The sequence below is a fragment of the Lepidochelys kempii genome, chromosome 4 (genome assembly GCF_965140265.1).
Source record: "Lepidochelys kempii isolate rLepKem1 chromosome 4, rLepKem1.hap2, whole genome shotgun sequence".
Lineage (NCBI taxonomy): Eukaryota > Metazoa > Chordata > Testudines > Cheloniidae > Lepidochelys > Lepidochelys kempii.
Genome location: NC_133259.1, coordinates 141,168,193 through 141,195,652, shown reverse-complemented (window position 1 = coordinate 141,195,652; position 27,460 = coordinate 141,168,193). Strand labels below are relative to the sequence as shown.

The 27,460-nt window shown below is 51.6% G+C and overlaps 1 protein-coding gene across 1 annotated transcript in view; it reads left to right on the top strand.

The window, feature by feature from the left end:
- The window catches only part of LOC140911001 (dedicator of cytokinesis protein 2-like), a 208,904-nt gene that overhangs the window by 38,062 nt on the left and 143,382 nt on the right, over nucleotides 1–27,460 (top strand). Inside the window, exons 10-11 of the mRNA XM_073343213.1 lie at nucleotides 39–174; nucleotides 17,128–17,203. Of these exons, the coding sequence (XP_073199314.1) occupies nucleotides 39–174; nucleotides 17,128–17,203 (212 nt within the window). The remainder of the gene's footprint in view (nucleotides 1–38; nucleotides 175–17,127; nucleotides 17,204–27,460) is intronic.

The following is a 27,460-nucleotide window of genomic DNA, read 5'->3' as shown; positions in this document are numbered from 1 at the left end:
CTGTTGGGCCTTTCTCTGAGCTTCTCTCTCCCCCACAGGACCTGGGCAGCAAGGACTTGAAACGAGAGAGGTTCTTCCTGGTGTGTCAGATTGTGCGGGTGGGGCGCATGGACCTGAAGGAGACCTACACGCGGAAACTGAGCACCGGCCTCAGACGGCCTTTTGGCGTCTCGGGTGAGTGTGAGCCCTGGATCCATTCATTCCTTGGCCCCAGCAGTCCTGTCCCTCCACTGGCCGCTCAGCCAAAGGGCTCCAGCTGGCTTGGCCTGTGTCCCTGGCCTGAGGTGGGGGCTGCACGGCAGCAGTGTTAGCCTGTCAGCCCATGACCCTGCCCCGGCCCTCACCTGGGCCAGCATCCCTGCTCACTGCCAGATTTGGCCCCCTTATTTACAGCTGAAAGTGGGGAGTGGCCAGTCCCATCCACTCACACCCAACCCATCCCTTAGGGCAGAGCAGAACCTCTCCCCAGAGCCCTACTTTCCTAAGGCTTTGTCAGGCTGGTTACAAGTGTTCCAGAGCTGGGGCTCAGCCCTGCCCCAGGAGACTGATTGACAGGTGCAGCTTTTGTCTCAGGATTGTAAAGCCAGAAGGGACCACTGTGACCATCTGATCTCTAGCGTAACACAGGCCACAGCTGTCTCTCTGCAGGGTGTTTCTCTGAGCTGCAGCTGAAATTCCCCTTTTGCAGTTTGCTCTCAGTCTGCTTAGTAACACACACCTAACACACCTCCCTCAGTGGGCTCACACCCCTCACATGTGTGGGCTTTTGTCACATCCCCCTAGGTTATCTCTGAGCTGAGCCAGACAGACTTGGTACTTTCTGTCTCTTTCTGGCCCCTCCATGGCTCAGGGGCTGCTTCAGCTCCCTCTGTTTGTCACTGTCCTGGGCCTTAGGGACCTGGGGCTGAGAGCAGGGACTGGGGGGTTCTCCCAGGGTCAGAGAGAGGGGAACTCTTCCCTCTCATTGTTAGTGATCAGAGGACAATAGTGTCTCTGTCCTGGCAGATGGCAGCAGGCACAGCCACTGTGTGGAGGAAGAAAAGGAGAGGAAGCAAGTCATCAGTCATATCAGAGGATAGTGATAGAAGTGAGGACATTCCACACGCTCCTTTCTCTCACTCTGCCTTTGATAAATGTTCCGAGCCTGGGATATTGATCCTCAACAAATGGAGTTGTTGGAAATGATTGATTTTTGATAGGCTAATTAGTGCAAGCTGGGACCTCAAGCACACCAAGTGAATATTTAACACAAGGGTAGCAAATTGGGCTCTGAGCTGAGTGTATCCCTGGGAAGCGGGTCTGTGCTGCTGTGTGTTATACTGGCTCCTACGCATTTATGCTCTGTAGAGCCTGTAGCTGAAGGTGCTGAAATCCATGTGCCCCCAAGGGGGCGGAAGCCCCCTGAAATGGATTGAAACAGGAAATTCAGCCCCATGCAGCTTGTCAGCCGAGCTCAGAGATCATTCAGTGGAGGTCTGTGGGTCTGCAACAGCATCCATCTCTTCATATCTATCAGCTGAGACGGTCATCTATAGGGAGCGCATTGGGCAGGAGGCAGTATGGGTGGGGGGGCTCTCACTGTACCCAGGTGCTATTGCACGCCACAGGCTGGTTCCTGAGAAAAAAAATGTAGGATTCGCTGTTCAGCAAATGTGGCTTTAAAGATTCAAAACCACTTGTAACACCACAGACCCTGTTTGTTGGTGGGCGGGATTGAACCTGAGACCTCTGGAGCTTAGTGCATGAGCCTCTACTGCGTGAGCTAAAAACCATATGCATAGAATCATAGAATCATAGAATATCAGGGTTGGAAGGGACCCCTGAAGGTCATCTAGTCCAACCCCCTGCTCGAAGCAGGACCAATTCCCAGTTAAATCATCCCAGCCAGGGCTTTGTCAAGCCTGACCTTAAAAACCTCTAAGGAAGGAGATTCTACCACCTCCCTAGGTAACGCATTCCAGTGTTTCACCACCCTCTTAGTGAAAAAGTTTTTCCTAATATCCAATCTAAACCTCCCCCACTGCAACTTGAGACCATTACTCCTCGTTCTGTCATCTGCTACCATTGAGAACAGTCTAGAGCCATCCTCTTTGGAACCCCCTTTCAGATAGTTGAAAGCAGCTATCAAATCCCCCCTCATTCTTCTCTTCTGCAGGCTAAACAATCCCAGCTCCCTCAGCTTCTCCTCATAAGTCATGTGTTCTAGACCCCTAATCATTTTTGTTGCCCTTCGCTGGACTCTCTCCAATTTATCCACATCCTTCTTGTAGTGTGGGGCCCAAAACTGGACACAGTACTCCAGATGAGGCCTCACCAATGTTGAATAGAGGGGAACGATCACGTCCCTCGATCTGCTCACTATGCCCCTACTTATACATCCCAAAATGCCATTGGCCTTCTTGGCAACAAGGGCACACTGCTGACTCATATCCAGCTTCTCGTCCACTGTCACCCCTAGGTCCTTTTCTGCAGAACTGCTGCCTAGCCATTCGGTCCCTAGTCTGTAGCTGTGCATTGGGTTCTTCCGTCCTAAGTGCAGGACCCTGCACTTATCCTTATTGAACCTCATCAGATTTCTTTTGGCCCAATCCTCCAATTTGTCTAGGTCCTTCTGTATCCTATCCCTCCCCTCCAGCGTATCTACCACTCCTCCCAGTTTAGTATCATCCGCAAATTTGCTGAGAGTGCAATCCACACCATCCTCCAGATCATTTATGAAGATATTGAACAAAACCAGCCCCAGGACCGACCCTTGGGGCACTCCACTTGATACCGGCTGCCAACTAGACATGGAGCCATTGATCACTACCCGTTGAGCCCGACAATCTAGCCAGCTTTCTACCCACCTTATAGTGCATTCATCCAGCCCATACTTCCTTAACTTGCTGACAAGAATACTGTGGGAGACCAGGTGTCAAAAGCTTTGCTAAAGTCAAGAAACAATACATCCACTGCTTTCCCTTCATCCACAGAACCAGTAATCTCATCATAAAAGGCAATTAGATTAGTCAGGCATGACCTTCCCTTGGTGAATCCATGCTGGCTGTTCCTGATCACTTTCCTCTCATGCAAGTGCATCAGGATTGATTCTTTGAGGACCTGCTCCATGATTTTTCCAGGGACTGAGGTGAGGCTGACTGGCCTGTAGATCCCAGGATCCTCCTTCTTCCCTTTTTTAAAGATTGGCACTACATTAGCCTTTTTCCAGTCATCCGGGACTTCCCCGGTTCGCCACGAGTTTTCAAAGATAATGGCCAATGGCTCTGCAATCACAGCCGCCAATTCCTTCAGCACTCTCGGATGCAACTCGTCCGGCCCCATGGACTTGTGCACGTCCAGCTTTTCTAAATAGTCCCTAACCGCCTCTATCTCCACAGAGGGCTGGCCATCTCTTCCCCATTTTGTGATGCCTAGCGCAGCAGTCTGGGAGCTGACCTTGTTAGTGAAGACAGAGGCAAAAAAAGCATTGAGTACATTAGCTTTTTCCACATCCTCTGTCACTAGGTTGCCTCCCTCATTCAGTAAGGGGCCCACACTTTCCTTGGCTTTCTTCTTGTTGCCAACATACCTGAAGAAACCCTTCTTGTTACTCTTAACATCTCTGGCTAGCTGCAGCTCCAGGTGCGATTTGGCCCTCCTGATATCCTTCCTACATGCCCGAGCAATATTTTTATACTCTTCCCTGGTCATATGTCCAACCTTACACTGCTTGTAAGCTTCTTTTTTATGTTTAAGATCCGCTAGGATTTCACTATTAAGCCAAGCTGGTCGCCTGCCATATTTACTATTCTTTCGACTCATCAGGATGGTTTGTCCCTGTAACCTCAACAGGGATTCCTTGAAATACAGCCAGCTCTCCTGGACTCCTTTCCCCTTCAAGTTAGTCCCCCAGGGGATCCTGGCCATCCGTTCCCTGAGGGAGTCGAAGTCTGCTTTCCTGAAGTCCAGGGTCCGTATCCTGCTGCTTACCTTTCTTCCCTGCGTCAGGATCCTGAACTCAACCAACTCATGGTCACTGCCTCCCAGATTCCCATCCACTTTTGCTTCCCCCACTAATTCTACCTGGTTTGTGAGCAGCAGGTCAAGAAAAGCACCCCCCCAGTTGGCTCCTCTAGCACTTGCGCCAGGAAATTGTCCCCTACGCTTTCCAAAAACTTCCTGGATTGTCTATGCACCGCTGTATTGCTCTCCCAGCAGATATCAGGAAAATTAAAGTCACCCATGAGAATCAGGGCATGCGATCTAGTAGCTTCCGTGAGCTGCCGGAAGAAAGCCTCATCTACCTCATCCCCCTGGTCCGGTGGTCTATAGCAGACTCCCACCACTACATCACTCTTGTTGCACACACTTCTAAACTTAATCCAGAGACACTCAGGTTTTTCTACAGTTTCGTACCGGAGCTCTGAGCAGTCATACTGCTCCCTTACATACAGTGCTACTCCCCCACCTTTTCTGCCCTGCCTGTCCTTCCTGAACAGCTTATATCCATCCATGACAGTACTCCAGTCATGTGAGTTATCCCACCAAGTCTCTGTTATTCCAATCACGTCATAGTTCCTTGACATCACCAGGACCTCCAGTTCTCCCTGCTTGTTTCCAAGGCTTTGTGCATTTGTATATAAGCACTTGAGATAACCTGTTGATCGCCCCTCATTCCCAGTATGAGGCAGGAGCCCTCCCCTCGCAGACATTCCTGCCTGTGCTTCCTCCCGGTATCCCTCTATAGCTAAGGCTATAGAGCAGACTCATTAATTTCTCTCTACGTGGTCTCGATGCCACTAAATGGCACAGAGCACCACACCTAGGAGATGTGTGGGTTACATATAAAAGAAAAAATATGCAAAGCACCCTGATTTTGAACTCCTGTTGTCAGAGCAGTGAGAGCTGCTTCCTGCTAAAGGAGGAATGCCACAGAGGAGGGTTTAAAGGGGAGAGGGCACCAGGTGGATGTGGATCGAGAAGGCAATTTGAACACGAGGGACCCCAGCTGAGAGAGGGAAGATGAGGCAGATCCTGGGGGAAATGGGTGCAGAGTTGGAATGGGAGAGTTTTCTTCAACCCATCCCAAGGGCCTCTGGCTGCTCCTGGCCCTACATGGCTGTGGAACTAGGAAAGAAAGATTCCTGGCTCTGAGGGTCCAAACAACATCTTGCTCCTTCTCAGCTGGCCAGGAGCCCACCCTCTGAGTAGGAGGATGGATGCTAAGGCCAGCTGCTGCTTTGTTTGCTTCTCACTGGGGCCAGATATCCAGCCAGCAGTGGGGGCTGTTCTCCCCTTCCCTACTGGCCACCCTCCCGGTGGGAATTGGTGTGAGCTTGGAGGCCCCTTTATTCCCCCGTCTCTGGCTGCAGAGATGTGGGAGCAGAGAGATTGCTGGAGAAGATGGTTAGACGAGCCGGTCCCCACAGATATCCCTCCACAAAGAGCAATCCCTCGTGTCGCTCCCCACAGATATCCCTCCTGTCAGTGGAATTCCTCGTGTCGCTCCCCACAGATATCCCTCCACCCAGCGCTATCCCCTCAGCTACTCCCCACAGATATCCCTCCGGCCAGCGCTATCCCTCGTGTCGCTCCCCATAGATATCCCTCCTCTCAGCACTATCCCTCGTGTCGCTCCCCACAGATATCCCTCCACCCAGCGCAATCCCTCGTGTCGCTCCCCATAGATATCCCTCCTCTCAGCACTATCCCTCGTGTCGCTCCCCACAGATATCCCTCCACCCAGCGCAATCCCTCGTGTCGCTCCCCACAGATATCCCTCCTCTCAGTGCTATCCCTCGTGTCGCTCCCCACAGATATCGCTCCTCTCAGCGCTATCCCTCTTGTCGCTCACCACAGATATCCCTCTGCCCAGCGCTATCCCCTCAGCCACTCCCCACAGATATCCCTCCACCCAGCGCTATCCCCTCAGCTACTCCCCACAGATATCCCTCCGGCCAGTGCTGTCCCTCGTGTCGCTCCCCACAGATATCCCTCCTCTCAGCGGAATCCCTCGTGTCGCTCCCCACAGATATCCCTCCACCCAGAGCTATCCCTCGTGTCGCTCCGCACAGATATCCCTCCACCCAGCGCTATCCCTCGTGTCGCTCCCCACAGATATCCCTCCACCCAGAGCTATCCCTCGTGTCGCTCCCCACAGATATCCCTCCGCCCAGCGCAATCCCTTGTGTCGCTCCCCACAGATATCCCTCCACCCAGCGCTATCCCTCCACCCAGCGCTATCCCTCGTGTCGCTCCCCACAGATATCCCTCCGCCCAGCGCTATCCCTCGTGTCGCTCCCCACAGATATCCCTCCTCTTAGCGCAAACCCTTGTGTCGCTCCCCACAGATATCCCTCCTCTCAGCGTTATCCCTTGTGTCGCTCCGCACAGATATCCCTCCACCCAGCGCTATCCCTCGTGTCGCTCCCCACAGATATCCCTCCACCCAGCGCTATCCCTCGTGTCGCTCCGCACAGATATCCCTCCACCCAGCGCTATCCCTCGTGTCGCTCCCCACAGATATCCCTCCACCCAGAGCTATCCCTCGTGTCGCTCCCCACAGATATCCCTCCGCCCAGCGCAATCCCTTGTGTCGCTCCCCACAGATATCCCTCCACCCAGCGCTATCCCTCCGCCCAGCGCTATCCCTCGTGTCGCTCCCCACAGATATCCCTCCTCTTAGCGCAAACCCTTGTGTCGCTCCCCACAGATATCCCTCCTCTCAGCGTTATCCCTCATGTCGCTCCGCACAGATATCCCTCCACCCAGCGCTATCCCTCGTGTCGCTCCCCACAGATATCCCTCCACCCAGCGCTATCCCTCGTGTCGCTCCCCACAGATATCCCTCCGCCCAGTGCTATCCCTCGTGTCGCTCCCCACAGATATCCCTCCACCCAGAGCTATCCCTCGTGTCGCTCCCCACAGATATCCCTCCGCCCAGCGCAATCCCTCGTGTCGCTCCCCACAGATATCCCTCCTCTCAGCGCTATCCCTCGTGTCGCTCCCCACAGATATCCCTCCTCTCAGCGCTATCCCTCGTGTCGCTCCCCACAGATATCCCTCTGCCCAGCGCTATCCCTCGTGTCGCTCCCCACAGATATCCCTCCACGCAGAGCTATCCCTCGTGTCGCTCCCCACAGATATCCCTCCACCCAGAGCTATCCCTCGTGTCGCTCCCCACAGATATCCCTCCTCTTAGCGCAATCCCTTGTGTCGCTCCCCACAGATATCCCTCCTCTTAGCGCAATCCCTCGTGTCGCTCCCCACAGATATCCCTCCACCCAGAGCTATCCCTCGTGTCGCTCCCCACAGATAACCCTCCACCCAGAGCTATCTCTCGTGTCGCTCCCCACAGATATCCCTCCTCTTAGCGCAATCCTTTGTGTCGCTCCCCACAGATATCCCTCCACCCAGAGCTATCCCTCGTGTCGCTCCCCACAGATAACCCTCCACCCAGAGCTATCTCTCGTGTCGCTCCCCGCAGATATCCCTCCTCTTAGCGCAATCCTTTGTGTCGCTCCCCACAGATATCCCTCCGCCCAGCGCTATCCCTCGTGTCGCTCCCCACAGATATCCCTCCGCCCAGCGCAATCCCTCGTGTCGCTCCCCACAGATATCCCTCCTCTTAGCGCAATCCCTTGTGTCGCTCCCCACAGATATCCCTCCGCCCAGCGCTATCCCTCGTGTCGCTCCCCACAGATATCCCTCCGCCCAGCGCTATCCCTCGTGTCGCTCCCCACAGATATCCCTCCACCCAGCGCTATCCCTCGTGTTGCTCCCCACAGATATCCCTCCACCCAGAGCTATCCCTCGTGTTGCTCCCCACAGATATCCCTCCGCCCAGTGCTATCCTCTGTGTTGCTCTCCACAGATATCCCTCTGCCCCCCAATCACTGTCAGGAGGGAAAGGCCAACTCTGTTCTCATGTCTGCAGGGCGGATGGGGAGGCACAAATGCCCTCTCCCCACACCCCTGCACACTCCTTGGTGGGGGCCACACAAGAGGAGAGCGCTGGCCAGTGCTGGGAACACCGCAGGGGGGTCGCGGAGCCCGAGGAGCAGGCCGTGTCTCCCACCCCCAAGCATTTAAATGTACATATCAGGCCCCCACACTATCCTGAGGGTGGCTGAAAAAAGTCAAGAGATCTTAGAATTGCAAGTCCAGGGTCTGTGCATTTTCCTCTGAGCTGCGAGCTGTTCGGGGCACTCTCATGGCCCCCTCAAGCTTTCCTCACAAGCAGGGGGCTGAGAAGTGGCTCTGTTTGTATGTGACGCTGGGATTCCACAAAGTACACCTGTGGGGCAGGGGCTCCACAATGTGTACCACATATCTAAAGAGTTGGCAACACTGATTCATCTGTGGGGACCAGCTGAGGGGACAGTGCTGGGGCAGAGGGATATCTGTGGGGAGTGGCCGAGGGGATAGTGCTGGGCGGAGGGATAGCTGTGGGAAGTGGCTGAGGGGATAGCGGTGGGCAGAGGAGGGATATCCGTGGGGAGTGGCTGAGGGGAAAGCGGTGGGCGGAGGGATATCCGTGGGGAGTGGCTGAGGGGAAAGTGCTGGATGGAGGGATATCTGTGGGGAGTGGCTGAGGGGATAGCGGTGGGCAGAGGGATATCTGTGGGGAGTGGCTGAGGGGAAAGCGGTGGGCGGAGGGATATCTGTGGGGAGTGGCTGAGGGGAAAGCGGTGGGCAGAGGGATATCTGTGGGGAGTGGCTGAGGGGATAGCGGTGGGCGGAGGGATATCTGTGGGGAGTGGCTGAGGGGGATCGTGGTGGGCGGAGGGATATCTGTGGGGAGTGGCTGAGGGGGATAGCGGTGGGCGGAGGAGGGATATCTGTGGGGAGTGGCTGAGGCGAAAGCGGTGGGCGGAGGGATATCCGTGGGGAGTGGCTGAGGGGAAAGCGGTGGGCGGAGGGATATCTGTGGGGAGTGGCTGAGGGGATAGCGGTGGGCAGAGGGATATCTGTGGGGAGTGGCTGAGGGGGATAGCGGTGGGCGGAGGAGGGATATCTGTGGGGAGTGGCAGAGGGGATAGCGGAGGGATATCTGTGGGGAGTGGCTGAGGGGATAGCACTGGGAGGAGGGATATCTGCAGGGAGTGGCAGAGAGGATAGCGGCGGACAGAGGAGGGATATCTGTGGGGAGTGGCTGAGGGGGATAGCGGTGGGCGGAGGGGTATCTGTGGAGAGTGGCTGAGGGGATAGCGGTGGGCAGAGGGATATCGGGGGGAGTGGCTGAGGGGATAGCGGTGGGTGGAGGGATATCGGGGGGAGTGGCTGAGGGGATAGCGGTGGGCGGAGGGATATCGGGGGGAGTGGCTGAGGGGATAGCGGTGGGCGGAGGGATATCGGGGGGAGTGGCTGAGGGGATAGCGGTGGGCGGAGGGATATCGGGGGGAGTGGGTGAGGGGATAGCGGTGGGTGGAGGGATATCGGGGGGAGTGGCTGAGGGGGATAGCGGTGGGCGGAGGGATATCTGTGGGGAGTGGCTGAGGGGGATAGCGGTGGGCGGAGGGGGATAGCGGTGGGCGGAGGGGTATCTGTGGGGAGTGGCTGAGGGGATAGCGGTGGGCGGAGGAGGGATATCCGGGGGGAGTGGCTGAGGGAATAGCGCTGGGGGTGGAGTAGCATTGTCAGCTCTCGGGATTATATCACAACTAGCATTCTGGGGGTTTTTCCTTATCTGCTCCATGCAAACAGCAAACAATGAAAGGTGCTAACTCACAAATTTTCCCAGAGTTAAAAATGGCCACCACCTCCCAATAGTGTCTATGGGCTTGACGCTAGGAAGATACCTCCAGTTCCCTATAGTCTCTCTTCTGGTGGAAGTGAGGCTGCCCTTGATAAAACTGGCTGCAACCTCCCACTGTTTGCAATGAAACTGAAGCCTTGCCCACAGGTATGATGGCTGACACTCAGCGGTTCAGTGGGCTAGACAGGACACAGGCACTGTGAGGAGCAGCAGAGACCCTGTGAAAGGTGGGGAGAATGAGGAGAGCAGAGCGCCTATGTAGGGGCTACAGGGGGATGTAGGGGGCAGGAAGCAGGCTGAGAAGGTGCAGAAGATAGTGGTGGGAGATGAAGGGATTGGATGACAGCTCCCCCTGCCTGGATGTGATCAAGTCCTCCAACCCTGCAATTTTCAGGGCAGGGGGTATGGGCAGAGCCTCTGGAGTGAAGTCACAGACTTGCCCTGCCACTGAACTCAGCCTTGACATATGGCCCTGTAGTGGAGAGAGGACCCTGGGGCAGCAGGATGCAGGGGAATGGAGCATTGCGGAATTGGTGCTGCTGTGTCCCGGGTAGAAAAGTCCTGGAGTAGCAGGAGGCAAAGAAGTGTTGCTCCCAGGTCAATACAGTAAGAGAGAATGGATTGCAGGTCCCCTATCTTAGGGGTGAGGAGTGGGTAAGCGGACTTTCCATCTGAGCAGCCAGGGAGAGGCATACATTTTTATGTGCATTATAAATTGAATTTTGAACCTGAAATTAGTACACACATGTTGGTAGAAGAATAGAAGGGAGTTAAAAAGACAAAAGATGGACTAAAAAAAATAATTTGATTTTTTAAAAAATCATGATTTTTAGAGCCAATTTCATGGTTTTCAAGGGTCTGGCTCATGATTTTTCTCTCAAGGGAATCTGACTCATGATTTTTGATCTCTTGAGATTGGCAATACTGGTGGAAGGATAACTGTTAGAGAGATAGAGAAATAGTATCAGAGAAGGGGTTATCTGTGGTGAATGGCTGAGAGGAATAGTGCTGGGGGCGGAGGGATAGCTATGTTTACTTGCCAAGGGAATAGCATTGTGTATTGAGGACTGGCTGCGTTCGAACTGCAAACTATCACTTTTGGGGGGTGGGGCGAGGAGGAGTTCCTGTGCACTATCTGGGCCTACCAAGCAGCAGTCAATTTGCAGCCAGCCAGCCTGGAACAAACTGGGGTGAGCTGTGCCTGGTTTTCGGAGCAGCCTGCTTTGTCTCTCTCTGGTTTTGGATTCTTGTGTGTTATCATTCTGAATTCTAAGAAATAAAGCAGTGTAACTGTAATCTTCCAGTAAGAGAATTTCATTTTTCTGTCTAACTTCTCTGTTGATGATAAATAGAATAGTAAATTGCTTGACCACACTTTGGTTCATTATGAATTATACTCAGCAGATCAAATAACCAATGTCAGTCAAGTTTATTAATATGGTACAGGAAAAAGGTTATATCCAAACCCAGTCTCTGAAGAGCAGTCCTGTGCAGCAGTGTTATATTCACCTTATGCAGCAGGTGTGCTCCCCAAGTTACACGTTTCAGCTGGTATTATATATGATTTTACAAGTTACACATTTCTGTACAAGTCATTAAAATCCAACTAATCAGTTTGTTCCAGTTCTCTAACTAGCTGTTCTGTTTCTTCCTTATCTTTGTTGTAGGTACTAGCATTCCAGGCACTGATCCATGAAGGTACATCCCTAGCTTGTACTAAAACATGGAACAAATGTATCTTGAATTTGACAAGTTTCCTATCTGCTTGTGCCAAATGCTTACATCAGCAAATGTAAGGAGTTATAGGATACTTAGCATAAGTGAACAGGATTATGGTATAGGCCAATTTAGGCTACATCACTGTGACAATATTTGTGCTTAATGTTATTGGTGCTTAAGGCATACTTATATAGTGCAGATAATACATATGAATATGATGTATATTTATGTACTAGCCAACACACTGTTTACTCTGTATATGCTGTGAAACATGACAGCACTGGGAGAGGAGGTAGAGGGATATCTGAAGTGAGTCACACAGGTGATAGGTGCTGAGGTCTGAAGGATGTCTTTGGTAAGTTGTTGACAGGATGGAGGGAGATCTATGCTGAGTTGCGGAGGACACAGCACCAGAGGCGAGGCATAGGAATGTCTGTGAGAGTTATGAGGGACTGAGCAATATCTGTGGTGAGCTGATATTGTTTGAGGGGGCAGACGGATATCGGAGGTCAGTAACTGAGGGCATAGCATTGGGTCAGAGGGATATCTCGCTGAAGGTAGAGTGCTGCGGCTATGGTGGTTGATGGAGGGATATTTGTGATGAGTCGCAGAGGGAGTAGCAGTTGGGGAGTGGAGGGATATCTGATTTACTGGTGAGATTGTGTGCAGGGCTGGAGGGGTATCTGTGGTGATTCACTGAGGGTATAGCCTTGGGGGAAGAGGCAGGGGGATATCAGTGTTCGTTGCTAAGTGGATAGTGTTTTGTGTGTGTGACGGGGTGCAACTCACCACTGTGGCACCTCCTGCTGGCTGTCTTGGGAATTAGCTCCGTACCCTCTTCTGGTGGTGTCTCACCTGCTGTCACCTCTACTCCTGGACCTGTGTCATCCCAAGGACCACAGCATCCTCTTCAGGGCATACTGTGTCTGTGACGAAGTGGGACTGTTCTTAATGTTTCCTCTGAATAGTGTGGGGGTGCCTCAGTTTCCCCTAGGCAGTTCTTAAGTCTCTAGGGGGTGGGGTAAGGGTATATGATCATTGCAGAGCCCTAGAGGGCAGGTGTGTGCAGGAGTCTTGACACAGAGAATGGCTGACACCCTGTTTCCTGGCAACTGATGGCCTGGGCAAGGTGAGAGCTAAAGAGTTGGAGAACAAAGGAATCAGGTGCCCTCCTGGCCCAGGAAAGGGACAAAGCCCAGAGGAGGAGGGGCTAGAGGGAGTTTCAGTTTGGGGCTGGCTGGGGACGAGGAGTGAAGGGCAGACGTGGTTGTCTGGCTCCCTGCCCCCCAAAATGGACCCAGCTGAGGGGTCCGGTTCTCTGCACCTACTAGCTTGGTTTTAGACCATGTTCCTGTCGTCTAATAAACCTCTGTGTTACTGGCTGGCTGAGAGTCCCGTCTGACTGCGGAGTTGGGGGGCAGGACCCTCTGGCTTCCCCAGGATCCTGCCTGGGCAGACTCGCTGTGGGAAGTGCATGGAGGGGCAGAGGACGCCGAAGGCTCCGAGGTCAGACCCAGGAAGGTGGAAGCTTTGTGTCCTGCAGACAGGCTGCTCCCAGAAAGGAGACTTTCCCAGAGTCCTGACTGGCTTCATGGGGAGCAGTTCCAGAGCATCGCCCGGGGACCCCGGGACAGTGTCACACTCAGTTCTCCCCCCTTCTGGGGGTACTGGAGTCTACTGTCCAGCCACTTCCTTCAGTAACAGCCACAGCCAATTGTCTGATCACTTCCTCGGTGGCAAGGAAGTGCGTGTGTGTAGGTAGAGGCGGGGGAAGAGACCTGAGCCCACCCACTACTCTGGGTCCAGGCCCAGGGACCCAGTAGATGGCAGCCACACGCTGTGTCCCCTCCAACCTCTCAGTCTATTTCTCTGGGCCACTTCCCCACAGCCCTAGCACCTTCTTCACCCTCACCTCCGGGCTTAAGCATGCAAGTCTTAGCAGCCAGCCAGGCGCTCGCACTCCCCCGATCCTGCCCAGCTCTGCTTTGTCCCAGGTGCTAGCTTTCATCTACCTGTAAGACAGCCAATCTACCTCCCTCCTCAAGCTCCAGGGAATGACTGCAGCTGCTCTGTTCTGCAGCCTTTCTTATATGGGCCAGCCCAGCTCTGATTGGCTGCCTCCTGCGCAGACTCCCACGGGCTCTATTAACACCTTATGGGCCAGCGTGGGGCTGACACCCCATCACAATGTATATGTGTGTCAATATCTGTGGTGAGCTGCTGAGGGGACAGCAGTAGATCAAATATCAGGAATTGGTCCCCAAAATTATAATACTGACCCAAAAAATCACGAGATTAAAAAATTTATGTCTGTCTTTTGATATTTGAACTTCCCTTGCCCATCCCGTCTGTGTGTGTATGCGCGTGCATGTGTGATCCCCAGTGTGTGTGTGTGAGAATGTGACAGTTAGTGTTTCCCACTCTCCCGAATTTATTGGGTACGGTGACTTTGGCTCCCATGGCAGAAGCTTTCACCTGCACATCTGCCCATTACCTGCCCAGAATTAATTTGGTTCTCAACTTTTGGATCAATCCTGTCCCATAGTGCCCCCCTCATTTCTGCCCTTCCATCGGTTCATACCCCCCGGCCTCTTCTCTGCTCTTCCTGGTGTTCTTCACCCCCCTCCCCAAGGCCTGAAGGAGCGGCAGTTGGGTCCTATCTCCCACTTCCAGGCTGGGGGGAAGCTTGAGGTGTGCTTTATCTTCATCCCTCCTCCTTCCCAGGCAAGGTGCTGGAGGGAGCAGGGAGGAGCAGAAATGTCATCCCATCCCATCCCCGTTGCTCACAAGCAGGGAGTGGGGGAAGGGAGTGAAGCTGCCCTGAGTTGCTGGTCTTTTTAGCTCCCTGTTCCCCTCTTGTGAGAATGGCTTTGGACTGATGAGGGGGTGTGGGGGAAAGAGAAGTTCTTTCTGTAGCTGCTCTGATTGGATACTTAGCCCCCTGAACTGGGTGTCACTGGTTCACAGGATCAGTGCTATGCCCCCAGCTTTGGAACAGTTTCTTGGAGGGACGGAACCCCTTCAGTGTGCCAGACCCCTGATCTTCTTCCAGGGCAGGCCAAGCTACCTCACAGCCTCCTTGACTGAACCTGTGGGCTTTCAGCACTCCTGCTTTGAACCGTGAACTCTGTTCATCAGGTCCAGCCGAGACAGACTCCTGGTAAAGACTTGTATACTCTTCAGGGGTTAATACACCTCAGCAAGCATTTGCAGTGACACTCACACAGCATTGTCAAAACAGTCAAGTTTATTTGTCACCTGACACACAGCATCAGCAGTCCTTAGGTGAGCATAGAGAAATGAAGGTTAAAGCATAGACCATTCTGGTTAGATAAGAGCCCCCAGCCAAGCCCCCAATCCATGTTCTGTTGGGTCATTGATTGCTAGGTGTCAATATCCTGGTGACCGGATTTGCCATTGTCTTATCAGATTCTCCAGTGATATGGAGTCTGCCTTGGCCAGTCCTTTTTAATGAGTCATTCAGTCTCAAACAGCTAGGCGACATTCATACCTATGTCTCTTAGGCTGCCCTGAGAGCAAATAGTCCTTGTCGCCCCTACGCTGGGTAGCCATGTGAAATATAGGGGAAACTGAGGCACACATAGGCATCATAAAAATATTATGGAAATTCCCACTTTCCCACAGTGGGTAAGTTGGACAGGCAGCTAATCAGAGGGGGTGGCTTTCCCCTGTCAGGGCTCAAATTCACTAGAGGGCTTGAGCTTCTTGCATCATTGTAAGACTGGCTTCAGCTTAGATGAGCTATTACCAGCAGGAGAGTGAGTTTGTGTGTGTATGGGGGTGGGGGGGATGTGAGAAAACCTTGATCTATGCAGGAAATAGCCCGACTTGATTATGTAAAGAGTTGTCACTTTGGATGGGCTAGCACCAGCAGGAGAGTGAATTTGTGTGGGGGGGTGGAGGGTGAGAAAACCTGGATTTGTGCTGGAAATGGCCCACCTGTTGATCACTTTAGATAAGCTATTACCAGCAGGACAGTGGGGTGGGAGGAGGTATTGTTTCATGATTTCTGTGTGTATATAAAGTCTGCTGCAGTTTCCACGGTAAACATCTGATGAAGTGAGCTGTAGCTCACGAAAGCTCATGCTCAAATAAATTGGTTAGTCTCTAAGGTGCCACAAGTACTCCTTTTCTTTTTGCGAATACAGACTAACACGGCTGTTCCTCTGAAACCAGATAAAATGCTGTCACTTATAAAAAATTCACTAGTATTGGCAGCATTGGGAAAACACTGCGGGGTAGAGGGATTCTGTGGGGATAGTGCTGGAGGGATGAGTGATATCTGTGGTGACTTGCTGGGGATAGTGTTGGGGGAACAGGGATACCTGGGGTGAATTGCTGAGGGGATAGCATTTGGGAGCAGGCAGAAGGGGATGATAGTGAATTACTAGAAGTATAGCATTTCCGGAAGTGGAAGGCTATATGTGGTGAGTCACTGAGGAAAGAGGTCCATAGGTATGACTCATCCTGATATAATCAGGCAAAAAGTTGTAGTGTGTCTGCACTGATGGTAGGTAGATTTTTCAGTATTACAGTACTAGCTGTATTGAGTTGACTTGATCGAGAAGAACACCTTTTTTAGTCTAAACAAGACCTCAGGAAAGCTGCAGTGAAACTGGGCAGTAGTTCTGGTTCCATTATTGAAGTCTTGCAGCTCCTCTTTTAGGGACAGTGAAGGAATTGATTAAAATCGTCCAGCCTGTGTTATGCAGGAGGTCAGTTTGGATGATCAAATCATAGAATCATAGAATATCAGGGTTGGAAGGGACCTCAGGAGGTCATCTAGTCCAACCCCCTGCTTAAAGCAGGACCAATCCCCAATTTTTGCCCCAGATCCCTAAATGGCCCCCTCAAGGATTGAATGGTCCTGCCTGGCCTGAAAATCTATGATTAATAGAGAAACTGAGAGAAATCAGACATGGAAAAGCCTCCTTCATCCTTTAGGGGCAAGTGCAGTCTGTTGGTTGTTTTCTAATGCATGAGCCAGTCCTAGTTCTAAATGTTCCCATCATTGAGGCTCCTTGACCTCTTCCTGAGTCTCAAATCTAAGTGAGGAGTTATCTCCCTGCCAGGAGCCTTTTCCTGGGATTCAGCCAAAATTTCCCCTCTTCATTTCTTTCCATTCCTTCTTCTACCACCTCCTCCCTGCATTTCTCAGCCTGACATCCCCTCCATCTGAGAATGTGGTTGTTTGCACGTTCTTTTATGTCAGTGGTTCTCAAACTTTTGTACTGGTTACCCTTTTCACATAGCAAACCTCTGAGTGCAACCCCCCCTTATAAATTAAAAACACTTGTTTATATATTTAACTCCATTATAAATGCTGGAGGCAAAGCAGGGTTTGAAGTGGAGGCTGACAGCTCGCGACTCCCCATATAATAACCTCGTGACCCCTGAGGGGTCCCGACCCCCAGTTTGAGAACCCCTGTTTTATGTGGTTATCATGTTCCTCCCACCTACTGGCAATGACAGTCACTCTAAACACAGATTAGAGGTGCTCAGTAATGTCTGGCTGTCTCTGGTTGCTCTTTTCCCATGAAAGCTCAGGATGAGTTGGAGATGGATGGTTGGTTCAGGGTTGTCCAAAGGGTTGGTTCGGGGTTGTCCAAAGGACCTTGTGACCATAGACTCCTGTCCCTTGTCTCTTACAGTGATGGACATTACAGATATCATCAAGGGAAAATGTGAGAGTGATGAGGACAAGCAGTACTTCATTCCTGTGCACCTGTGAGTAAAGCCAGCACTTGTGAGCAGAAAGGGAGCGGGGCTGCAAGGGTTGGGGATGAAGGCTGGTGTTAAGACAGACAGGACTTTCCATTCACTAGAAAAGAACTCAGCTGCAAAAAGGGGAGCATTTCTGTGTCAACTGACAGTCTCCATCTCTCAGGTGGGTAGAAGGGTGGGAAGGAAACACTGCCCATGGCCAAGAGAAACTGAGCATAGGAACAAGGGTATACTAAAATAGCTTAAAAGGTGAGAAATTCAAAAGTGATCAAAGGAAATATCTTTCTTACTTTTGACTTCAGGATAATTAGATTGTGGAACTTATTGCCACAAATGTCACTGTAGCCAAGAATTTAGCAAGATTCAAACAGGAATTGGACATTTATATGGATAACAAGAATATCCAGGGTTAATACACCAATTTTGTAAGACATATTAAACCTCGTGCTTCAGGGTTTAAGCCAATCTCTAAAAAAAAGGGGCTAGGAGGAGATGTAATGTTGGGGGCATATTATTGCACATCTATTAAGGTTTCTTATACCTTCTTCTGAAACTGCTGGTGCTGGCGGCTGACAGAGATGGGGCTAGATGGATCACAGGCCCGATCCAATCTAGCTATTCCTGTGTTGTTCTTCAAGTGCTTGTGCATATATATTTTCCGTCCTATGCCTGTGCACACCCAGCGCACTCAAGACAGATATTTTTCATAAATAGCATTGTCTGGGGACGCTGGGAACTGTCTGTGCCTTGTATGTACTCATCCCTCCAACCTAGGCCATAAAAGGTGGGGCTGCCCAACCCCCTCTCAGTTTCTTTTCAACGCCTTGGGCTGTGAGGCTTACTGTGAGCTCCACTGTGTGACATAAGCATGCCCAGAAGGTGCATTACACCTGTATCTGACCAGCTTCTCAATACTTCACCAAAGGGGGGGTTATGTGTGATCTCTGTCAAAAGCTAAGAACTAGCTGATCATCATGGTGATTGTCAGTTGTTCGTACAAGAAATGTTTTAAGAGATATGTAAAATGTAGAACATTATGTTCCAAAAGTATTGGCAGTAAAGCGGGATGGGTCTCAGAGCTAACTCAAGCAAGAGTGAGAACAATCGCCATCTTTCAACCCAGCCTTGTGTTTACAGTCTGGACCAGATGCACTTCTGAGCACTTACAAAAGAACCCCATGAAAAACTTTGAATAGAGGACCCTCAGGGCTGAGCTCAAGTTAATGTAACACCCTGATTACGAAAAAAGACAAAAAGTTTGGGACTGTATAGAAGAAGAAAGGGTACAAGGTATAATCCATTACAAAGAGGCACTCTGCCAGCAAGAGTGTCTCATGAAAAGTGAATCCCAGCTCTCTGGACTGAAGAAAAGCTGCTCGGACTGACCACTGGGTGAGAAATACCTTATAAGACAAAAAGGGGATTTGTTAATAAGTATAGGCTGTAGATTGAGTTTTATGTTTTTCTTTTACCTGTAATCTGATGTTTCCAAATCATTTTACTTGCTTATATTTGAATCTTTAACTCAAGCTATGTTATATAAACTTCAGTTTGGTTTTACTATAGACATGTCACAGAATTATAGAATATCAGGGTTGGAAGGGACCTCAGGAGGTCATCTAGTCCAACCCCCTGCTCAAAGCAGGACCATTCCCCAACTAAATCATCCCAGCCAGGGCTTTGTCAAACGTGATCTTAAAAACTTCTAAGGAAGGAGATTCCACCACCTCCCTAAGTAATGCATTCCAGTGCTTCACCACCCTCCTAGTGAAAAAGTTTTTCCTAATATCCAACCTAAACCTTCCCCACTGCAACTTGAGACCATTACTCCTCGTTCTGTCATCTGCTACCACTGAGAACAATCTAGATCCATCCTCTTTGGAACCCCCTTTCAGGGTGTTGAAAGCAGTTATCAAATCCCCCCTCATTCTTCTCTTCCACAGACTAAACAATCCCAGTTCCCTCAGCCTCTCCTCATAAGTCATGTGTTCCAGTCCCCTAATAATTTTTGTTGCCCTCTGCTGGATGTTTTCCAATTTTTTCACATCCATCTTGTAGTGTGGGGCCCAAAACTGGACACAGTACTCCAGATGAGGCCTCACCCATGTCAAATAAAGGGGAACGATCACGTCCCTTGATCTGCTGGCAATGCCCCTACTTATACAGCCCAAAATGCCATTGGCCTTCTTGGCAACAAGGGCACACTGTTGACTCATACCCAGCTTCTCGTCCACTGTAACCCCTAGGTCCTTTTCTGCAGAACTGCTGCCTAGCCACTCGGTCCCAAGTCTGTAGCGGTGCATGGGATTCTTCCGTCCTAAGTGCAGGACTCTGCATTTGTCCTTGTTGAACCTCATCAGATTTCTTTTGGTCCAATCCTCTAATTTGTCTTGGGCCCTCTGTATCCTATCCCTACCCTCCAGTGTATCTACCTCTCCTTCCAGTTTAGTGTCATCTGCAAACTTGCTGAGGTGCAATCCACACTATCCTCCAGATCATTAATGAAGATATGGGGGGAGGGATAGCTCAGTGGTTTGAGCATTGGCCTGCTAAACCCAGGGTTGTGAGTTCAATCCTTGAGGGGCCCATTTAGGGATCTGGGCAAAAATTGGGGATTGGTCCTGCTTTGAGCAGGGGGTTGGACTAGATGACCTCCTGAGGTCCCTTTCAACCCTGATATTCTATGACTCTATATTGAACAAAACCGGCCCCAGGACCGACCCTTGGGGCACTCCACTTGATACCGGCTGCCAACTAGACATGGAGCCATTGATCACTACCCGTTGAGCCCGATGATCTAGACAGCTTTCTATCCACCTTATAGTCCATTCATCCAGCCCATACTTCTTTAACTTGCTGGCAAGAATACTGTGGGAGACCGTGTCAAAAGCTTTGCTAAAGTCAAGGAACAACACGTCCACTGCTTTCCCCTCATCCACAGAGCCAGTTATCTCATCATAGAAGGCAATTAGATTAGTCGGGCATGACTTGCCCTTGGTGAATCCATGCTGACTGTTCCTGATCACTTTCCTCTCCTCTAAATGCTTCAGAATTGATTCCTTGAGGACCTGCTCCATGATTTTTCCAGGGACTGAGGTGAGGCTGACTGGCCTGTAGGTCCCAGGATCCTCCTTCTTCCCTTTTTTAAAGATGGGCACTACATTAGCCTTTTTCCACTCGTCCAGGACCTCCCCCGATCGCCATGAGTTTTCAAAGATAATGGCCAATGGCTCTGCAATCGCATCCGCCAACTCATTTAGCACTCTCAGATGCAGCACATCTGGCCCCATGGGCTTATGCTCGTCCAGCTTTTTAAAATAGTCCCGAACCACTTCTTTCTCCACAGAGGGCTGGTCACCTCCTCCCCATGCTGTGCTGCCCAGTGCACTAGTCTGGGAGCTGACCTTGTTCGTGAAGACAGAGGCAAAAAAAGCATTGAGTACATTAGCTTTTTCCACATCCTCTGTCACTAGGTTGCCTCCCTCATTCAGTAAGGGGCCCGCACTTTCCTTGACTTTCTTCTTGTTGCTAACATACCTGAAGAAACCCTTCTTGTTTCTCTGAACATCTCTTGCTAGCTGCAACTCCAGGTGTGATTTGGCCTTCCTGATTTCACTCCTGCATGCCTGAGCAATATTTTTATACTCTTCCCTGGTCATTTGTCCAAGCTTCCACTTCTTGTAAGCTTCTTTTTCGTGTTTAAGATCAAAAAGGATTTCACTGTTAAGCTGGTCACCTGCCGTATTTACTATTCTTTCTACAGATCGGGATGGTTTGTCCCTGTAACCTCAAAAAGGAATCTTTAAAATATAGCCAGCTCTCCTCTGAAACCTTTCCTCCTCATGTTATTCTCCCAGGGGATCCTACCCATCAGTTCCCTGAGGGAGTCAAAGTCTGCTTTTCTGAAGTCCAGGGTCCATATTCTGCTGCTCTCCTTTCTTCCCTATGTCAGGATCCTGAACTCGACCATCTCATGGTCACTGCCTCCCAGGTTCCTATCCACTTTTGCTTCCCCTACTAATTCTTCCCGGTTTGTGAGCAGGAGGTCAAGAAGAGCTCTGCCTCTAGTTGGTTCCTCCAGCACTTGCACCAGGAAATTCTCCCCTACGCTTTCCCAAAACTTCCTGGATTGTCTGTGCACCGCTGTATTGCTCTCCCAGCAGATATCAGGGTGATTGAAGTCTCCCATGAGAATCAGGGCCTGCGATCTAATAACTTCCGTTAGTTGCCTAAAGAAAGCCGCATCCGCCTCATCCCCCTGGTCCAGTGGTCTATAGCAGACTCCCACCACGACATCACCCTTGTTGCTCATGCTTCTAAACTTAATCCAGAGACTCTCAGGTTTTTCTGCAGTTTCATACTTGAGCTCTGAGCAGTCATACTGCTCTCTTACATACAGTGCAACTCCCCCACCTTTTCTGCCCTGCCTGTTCTTCCTGAACAGTTTATAACCATCCATGACAGTACTCCAGTCATGTGAGTTATCCCACCAAGTCTCTGTTATTGCAATCACATCCTAATTCCTTGATTGTGCCAGGACTTCCAGTTCTCTCTGCTTGTTTCCCAGGCTTCTTGCATTTCTGTATAGGCACTTGAGATAACTCGCTTATCGTCCCTCTTTCTCAGTATGAGGCAGGAGCCCTCCCCTCTTGCGCTCTCCTGCTCGTGCTTCCTCCCAGTATCCCACATCCCCACTTACCTTAGGGCTTTGGTCTCCTTCCCCCAGTGAACCTAGTTTAAAGTTCTCCTCACTAGGTTAGCCAGCCTGCTTGCAAAGATGCTCTTCCCTCTCTTTGTTAGGTGGAGCCCATCTCTGCCTAGCACTCCTCCTTCTTGGAACACCATCCCATGGTCAAAGAATCCAAAGCCTTCTCTCCGACACCACCTGCATAGCCATTTGTTGATTTCCACGATTTGACGGTCTCTACCTAGGCCTTTTCCTTCCACGGGGAGGATGGATAAAAACACCACTTGCGCCTCAAACTCCTTTATCCTTCTTCCCAGAGCCACGTAGTCTCAAGGTCATTCTTGGCAGTATCATTGGTGCCCACGTGGAGAAGCAGGAAGGGGTAGCGATTCAAGGGCTTGATGAGTCTCGGCAGTCTCTCCGTCACATCGTGAATCCTAGCTCCTGGCAAGCAGCAGACTTCTTGGTTTTCCTGGTCGGGGCGGCATATAGATGACTCTGTCCCCCTGAGAAGAGAGTCTCCAACCACCACCACCCGCCTCCTTCTCTTGGGAGCGGTGGTCATGGAACCCCCATCCCTAGGACAGTGCATCTCATGCCTTCCAATCGGCGGAGTCTCCTTCTGTTCCCTTCCCTCATCTAGTCCACTCTCCACATTAGTACCTGTGGAGAGAACATGAAAATGGTTGCCTACCTGTATCTGCATTGCTGGTACATGTGTAAGCAGGGGAATAGTCCCGCTCTTGTGGGGAACTTTCCTGGCTTCTGCATGACCCCGGTGAAGTGGGCTAGCGAAAGGATCTGAGTCCTCGCTCCCACTCCCTTTACCCAGTGGCCTCCCTGCCCTCGAGGACTCCCCTTCCACTCTCCTGTCTGGCAGAGTCCTCGTAACCCCAACAAGGCTGGGCCCAGGATTTCTGGGGGGCTCGACCCCCAACCCTGCTGTGGTCACCTAGGACAGGGGCTAGGGTGTCCCCACTCCGGGGTACTCTCTCTGCACTGGGCACTTCTCTGACCCACTGACCCATTACATACAAATTAAAGCAAATGCAAATTATTTAATCAACAATTAATTTTAAAAAGAATAAGAAAAAATGGGAAAGGTTAAAGGAAACACATCACCCCGCTCTGTGGCAGGGAACATCACAAACGGCGTCTCTGGAACGTCAGGGCAGTTCATAGTCTGTTTTTTGTAAGTCCCAGGCCTTCTTCTCAGGCCCTGGCTGTGCTGCAGGGATGCTGTGGGTTGGACACTTGCTCTGCTGGTGGCCTCACGCTCTCAGGGTCTAAGTGGTAGGACCCTTCTTCCCAGTGTCGCCCCCGCCCTGTCGGGGTTACGATCCAAGCCTGGCCTGCAGAGCCCCTTGGCTGAGGCGTCTCCCTGTGCTGGGCCCGCTGCCCAGGGTCCCCCTCGCTCTTCCCAGCTGCTCACCACACCCAGCTCCAGACTGCTCCAGCCTCAGCTACACCACTCTGTCTCTGCACGGCTGCTGCTCTGCCTCCAGCTCCCTGGGCTGCTTCTCTGGCCCCTCTGGCTCTGGTTGCTGCAGCTCTGCTCCCAGGACAGGTCTGCTCTGCAGGCTGCTTCTGTGACTCTGCTCCCAGCACTGACCTGCTTCCTGGGCTGCTTTTCTGGCCCCTCCAGCTCTGGTTGCTGCAGCTCTGCTCCCAGGGCAAGTCTGCTCTCTCTGGGCTGTGCCTCTGGCTTTGGGGCTGCAGCTCTGCTCCCAGGACAGGGTCTGCTCTCTCTGGGCTGCTTTTCTGGTCCCTCTGGATCTTGCCCAGCTCTGTTCCCCAGCTCAGCTCAGGCCCCTGCTTTCTCCTTAGCTCGGCCCGACTCGTCTGACCCAGGCAAATCCAGCTCACACGGAGGACGGGACCTCCCTGGCCTCCTGACTCTCTGATTAGCCTGCTCGCCCTGTCATTCCGGCTGACCTGGAGCATTGGCCTCTCCCCATTGTTCCTGGTTGCTGTCAGTCTCAGGGTCCTGATTCCCCATCGACCCTTCCCCCTTTTTAGTACTGGGAGCTAGCCAACCAAAACACCCCCACTGAATGTTAGTAAGGGGGCAACAGTCCCCTTACACATGGATGCTCCCCTTTCTTCTTCTGGAGGTCACATGCTGCCAAATTTCTTCACCGTCCTTCTGTCCCTGCTATGCAGCCTGCTCTGAATCTTCAGAACGTTGTGTCCGTAGAAGCATATCCTGATGTCTGTCCAGGAAATCTTCAGTTTCTCTTATGCAACACAGGGTCGATACCTGTTTCTCCAGACCTTGAACCTTCTCTTCCAATATGGAGACCAGCTTGCACTTTGTACAGACAAAGTCGCTTCTGTCCTGTGGAAGAAAGACAAACATGGCACAACCTGTGCAGGTCACAACAGCTGAACGCTCGCCATCCATATTACCTTCCTTCTACGAGCTTCCTCAGGAGTTGTAGTAACTACTCAGAGAAGCCAGCAAGATGTAAGCCTCAGTGGGCTCTCCCCAGGCAAACTCCCTCTGTTAGTCTCTCTGCTGTTCGCCACTCAGCTGGCTGACTGGCTTTTTATAACAGTGAGGCCCACTCAAGGCTCACCTGGAACAAAGCACTCCCAATTCACACTTTTCAAACAATCAAGCAAGCACACGGTCAAATTGTCCCCACAACAGACACTCAGATACTCACCAACACAGCCCCCCTAATGCAGCCCTTAGCGTACCTCCTCTCAGACAGATCTCAGGCAAACTCCCTCTGTTAGCCTCTCTGCTGTTCGCCGCAGAGCTCAGGAGAGAGTTGAATTGAGGTGAAGCCAGTAAACTGGAGTGTGCTGCTTCCACAGAGACAGCCGATAGGTGTAGAATCATAGAACCATAGGGTTAGAAGGGACCAAAGGGTCATCTAGTCTAACCCCCTGGCGAGAAGCAGGATTTGTTGTGTCTGACAGGGGCGGCAGGTTTGTAGAAATTTTGGGGTGCCCAGAACCCCCCACCCCCAACTCCCCATACACACCTGCCTAAGGCCCTGGGAGGGAGTTTGGGGTTCAGGCGATTGGGGTGCACGAGGGGGTGGGGATGCAGGCTCTGAGAGGGAGTTTGGGTGCAGGGGGTGTGAGGGGTCGGGCTCTGGGAGGGAGTTTGGTGGGGGACGGGGTCTGGGGTGCAGGCTCTGGGATGGAGTTTGGGTACAGGCTCTGGACTGGGGCAGGGGATTGGGGTGCAGGAGGGGTGCAGGGTGCAGGCTCTGGAAGGGAATTTGGGTGCAGAAGGAGTGAAAGGTCAGGCTCTGGGAGGGAATTTGGGTGGGGGAGGGGGTCTGGAGTGCAGGCTCTGGGAATGAGTTTGGGTGCTGGGTGCAGGCTCTGGGCAGGCGGCGGGGGTGCAGTAGGGGGTGGGTGTGCAGGCTCTGGGGGAGTTTGGGGACAAAAGTAGGTGCAGGGGAGGGGTGGAAGTGCAAGAGGGAGTTGGGGGGTGTGGGGAGCAGGAGGGGGTGAGGGGTGCAGGCTCTCGAAATGGATGTGGTGGGGGGTTCGATGCTTACCTGGGGCACCCCCTCCAGCAGAGGCGCCTAGGCGGGGCAGGCCGGGGGGGGGTTTCCTCACGCGGCTGTCTCCAGGCACTGCCCCTGCAGCTTCCCATTGGCCACAGGGGCATTTGGGGCGGGGGCAGCACGTAGCGGCACAACCCCCTCACACGGGCTGCAAGGACCTGTGGAGTGAGCACGCAGGAAGCCGCTCAGCCCCGCTGCGCTGCTGGGTGGCGGCGGGTTTCAAATCTCTCAGGGGCAGCAGGTGGGGCCGGGGGACGCGCGGGGGGAGGTGGGAAACTTAGAATCATAGAATATCAGAGTTCGAAGGGACCTCTGGAAGTCATCTAGTCCAACCACCTGCCCAGAGCAGGACCAATCCCCAACTAAATCATCCCAGCCAGGGCTTTGTCAAGCCTGACCTTAAAAACTTCTAAGGAAGGGGATTCCACCACCTCCCTAGGTAACGCATTCCAGTGTTTTACCACCCTCCTAGTGAAAAAGTTTTTCCTAATATCCAACCTAAATATCCCCCACTGCAACTTGAGACCATTACTCCTTGTCCTGTCATCTGCTCTCACTGAGAATAGTCTAGATCCATCCTCTTTGGATCCACCTTTCAGGTAGTTGAAAGCAGCTATCAAATCCCCCCTCATTCTTCTCTTCCGTAGACTAAACAATCCCAGTTCCCTCAGCCTCTCCTCATAAGTCATGTGTTCCAGACCCCTAATAATTTTTGTTGCCCTTCGCTGGACTCTTTCCAATTTCTCCACATCCTTCTTGTAGTGGGGGGCCCAAAACTGGACACAGTACTTCAGATGAGGCCTCACCAATGTCGAATAGAGGGGAATGATCACGTCCCTCGATCTGCTGGCTATGCCCCTACTTATACAGCCCAAAATGCCCTTGGTCTTCTTGGCAACAAGGGCACACTGCTGACTCAAGGGCACACTGTTGACTCTGCTGGAGCTGGGCCTCTGGGACAGGAATATTCCTGGTGCCCGGGCACCACGGGTCCATAGAACTTGCCGCCCATGGTGTCTGACCCATCCCAGACAGATGGCTCTCCAGCCTCCTTTTGAAAGTCTCCAGTGCAGGAGATTCCACGACTTCCCTAGGCATCTGTTCCACTGTCCTACTGTTCTTGCAGTTAGGAAGTTTTTCCTGAGATTTAATATAAATCTGCTGTGCTGGAGTTTGAACCTGTCGCCTCTTGTCCTGCCCTCTCTGGCAAGAGAGAACAACTTTTCTCCATTTTTTTTGGCAGGCTTTCAAGTATTTGAAGACTGTTATCATGTCCCCCCTTAATCTCCTCTTTTTCAAACTAAAATATCCAGTTCCTTCAGCCTTTGCTCATACGACTTCAATTCCATCCCTTTGATTGTTTTTGTTGCTTGATTCTGGATCCTTTCCAGTTTCTCTTCAGCCGTTCTATACCGCAGTGACCAAAATTGGGCACAGTACTCCAGCTGAGGCCTGACCAGTGCTGAGTGGAGTGGAACTATCATCTCCCGTGACTTGCATGCTATATATCTGGTAATGCAACCCAAAATTGCATTTGCTTTTTTGCAACAGCGTCACATACATGGCGGGTGTCCAGAAGATGAGGATCGGGGCATTTGAGTATAACAAGGCGGGGTGTATAAATTGCTAGCTGGCAGTAGGAAAGAGTGAAGCTTGAGCTAGCTTGGAGTGCAGGGCTTGTGGTGCCTGCAGCTGGTAGCTTTGGGAGAACTTGCCCTGGTTGCCACAGACAAGACTCCCTCATGCCGTAAGCGGGTGGCAGTGATTCACCCCAGACCCCTTGGCTAACCCTAAAAAGTGTCACACACTGTTTTTAACTTTTATCAGCCTTTGTATATAGTTGATAAAGTAGTTTGCATAGTAGTTAGTATTTAGATAGTGATTTTTTTTAATGATGTTTCTTTTTTTTTCTTTGTTTTTGTGAGAGATCTTATTCTGTCCCCTGGGTAGTATTTCAGTACCAAATTGTTTGTTTTCTCAGCACATATGCTAAAAAATCACCAGGGTTTAAACACTACCCATCATGTCAGGCTGATGTTTTTA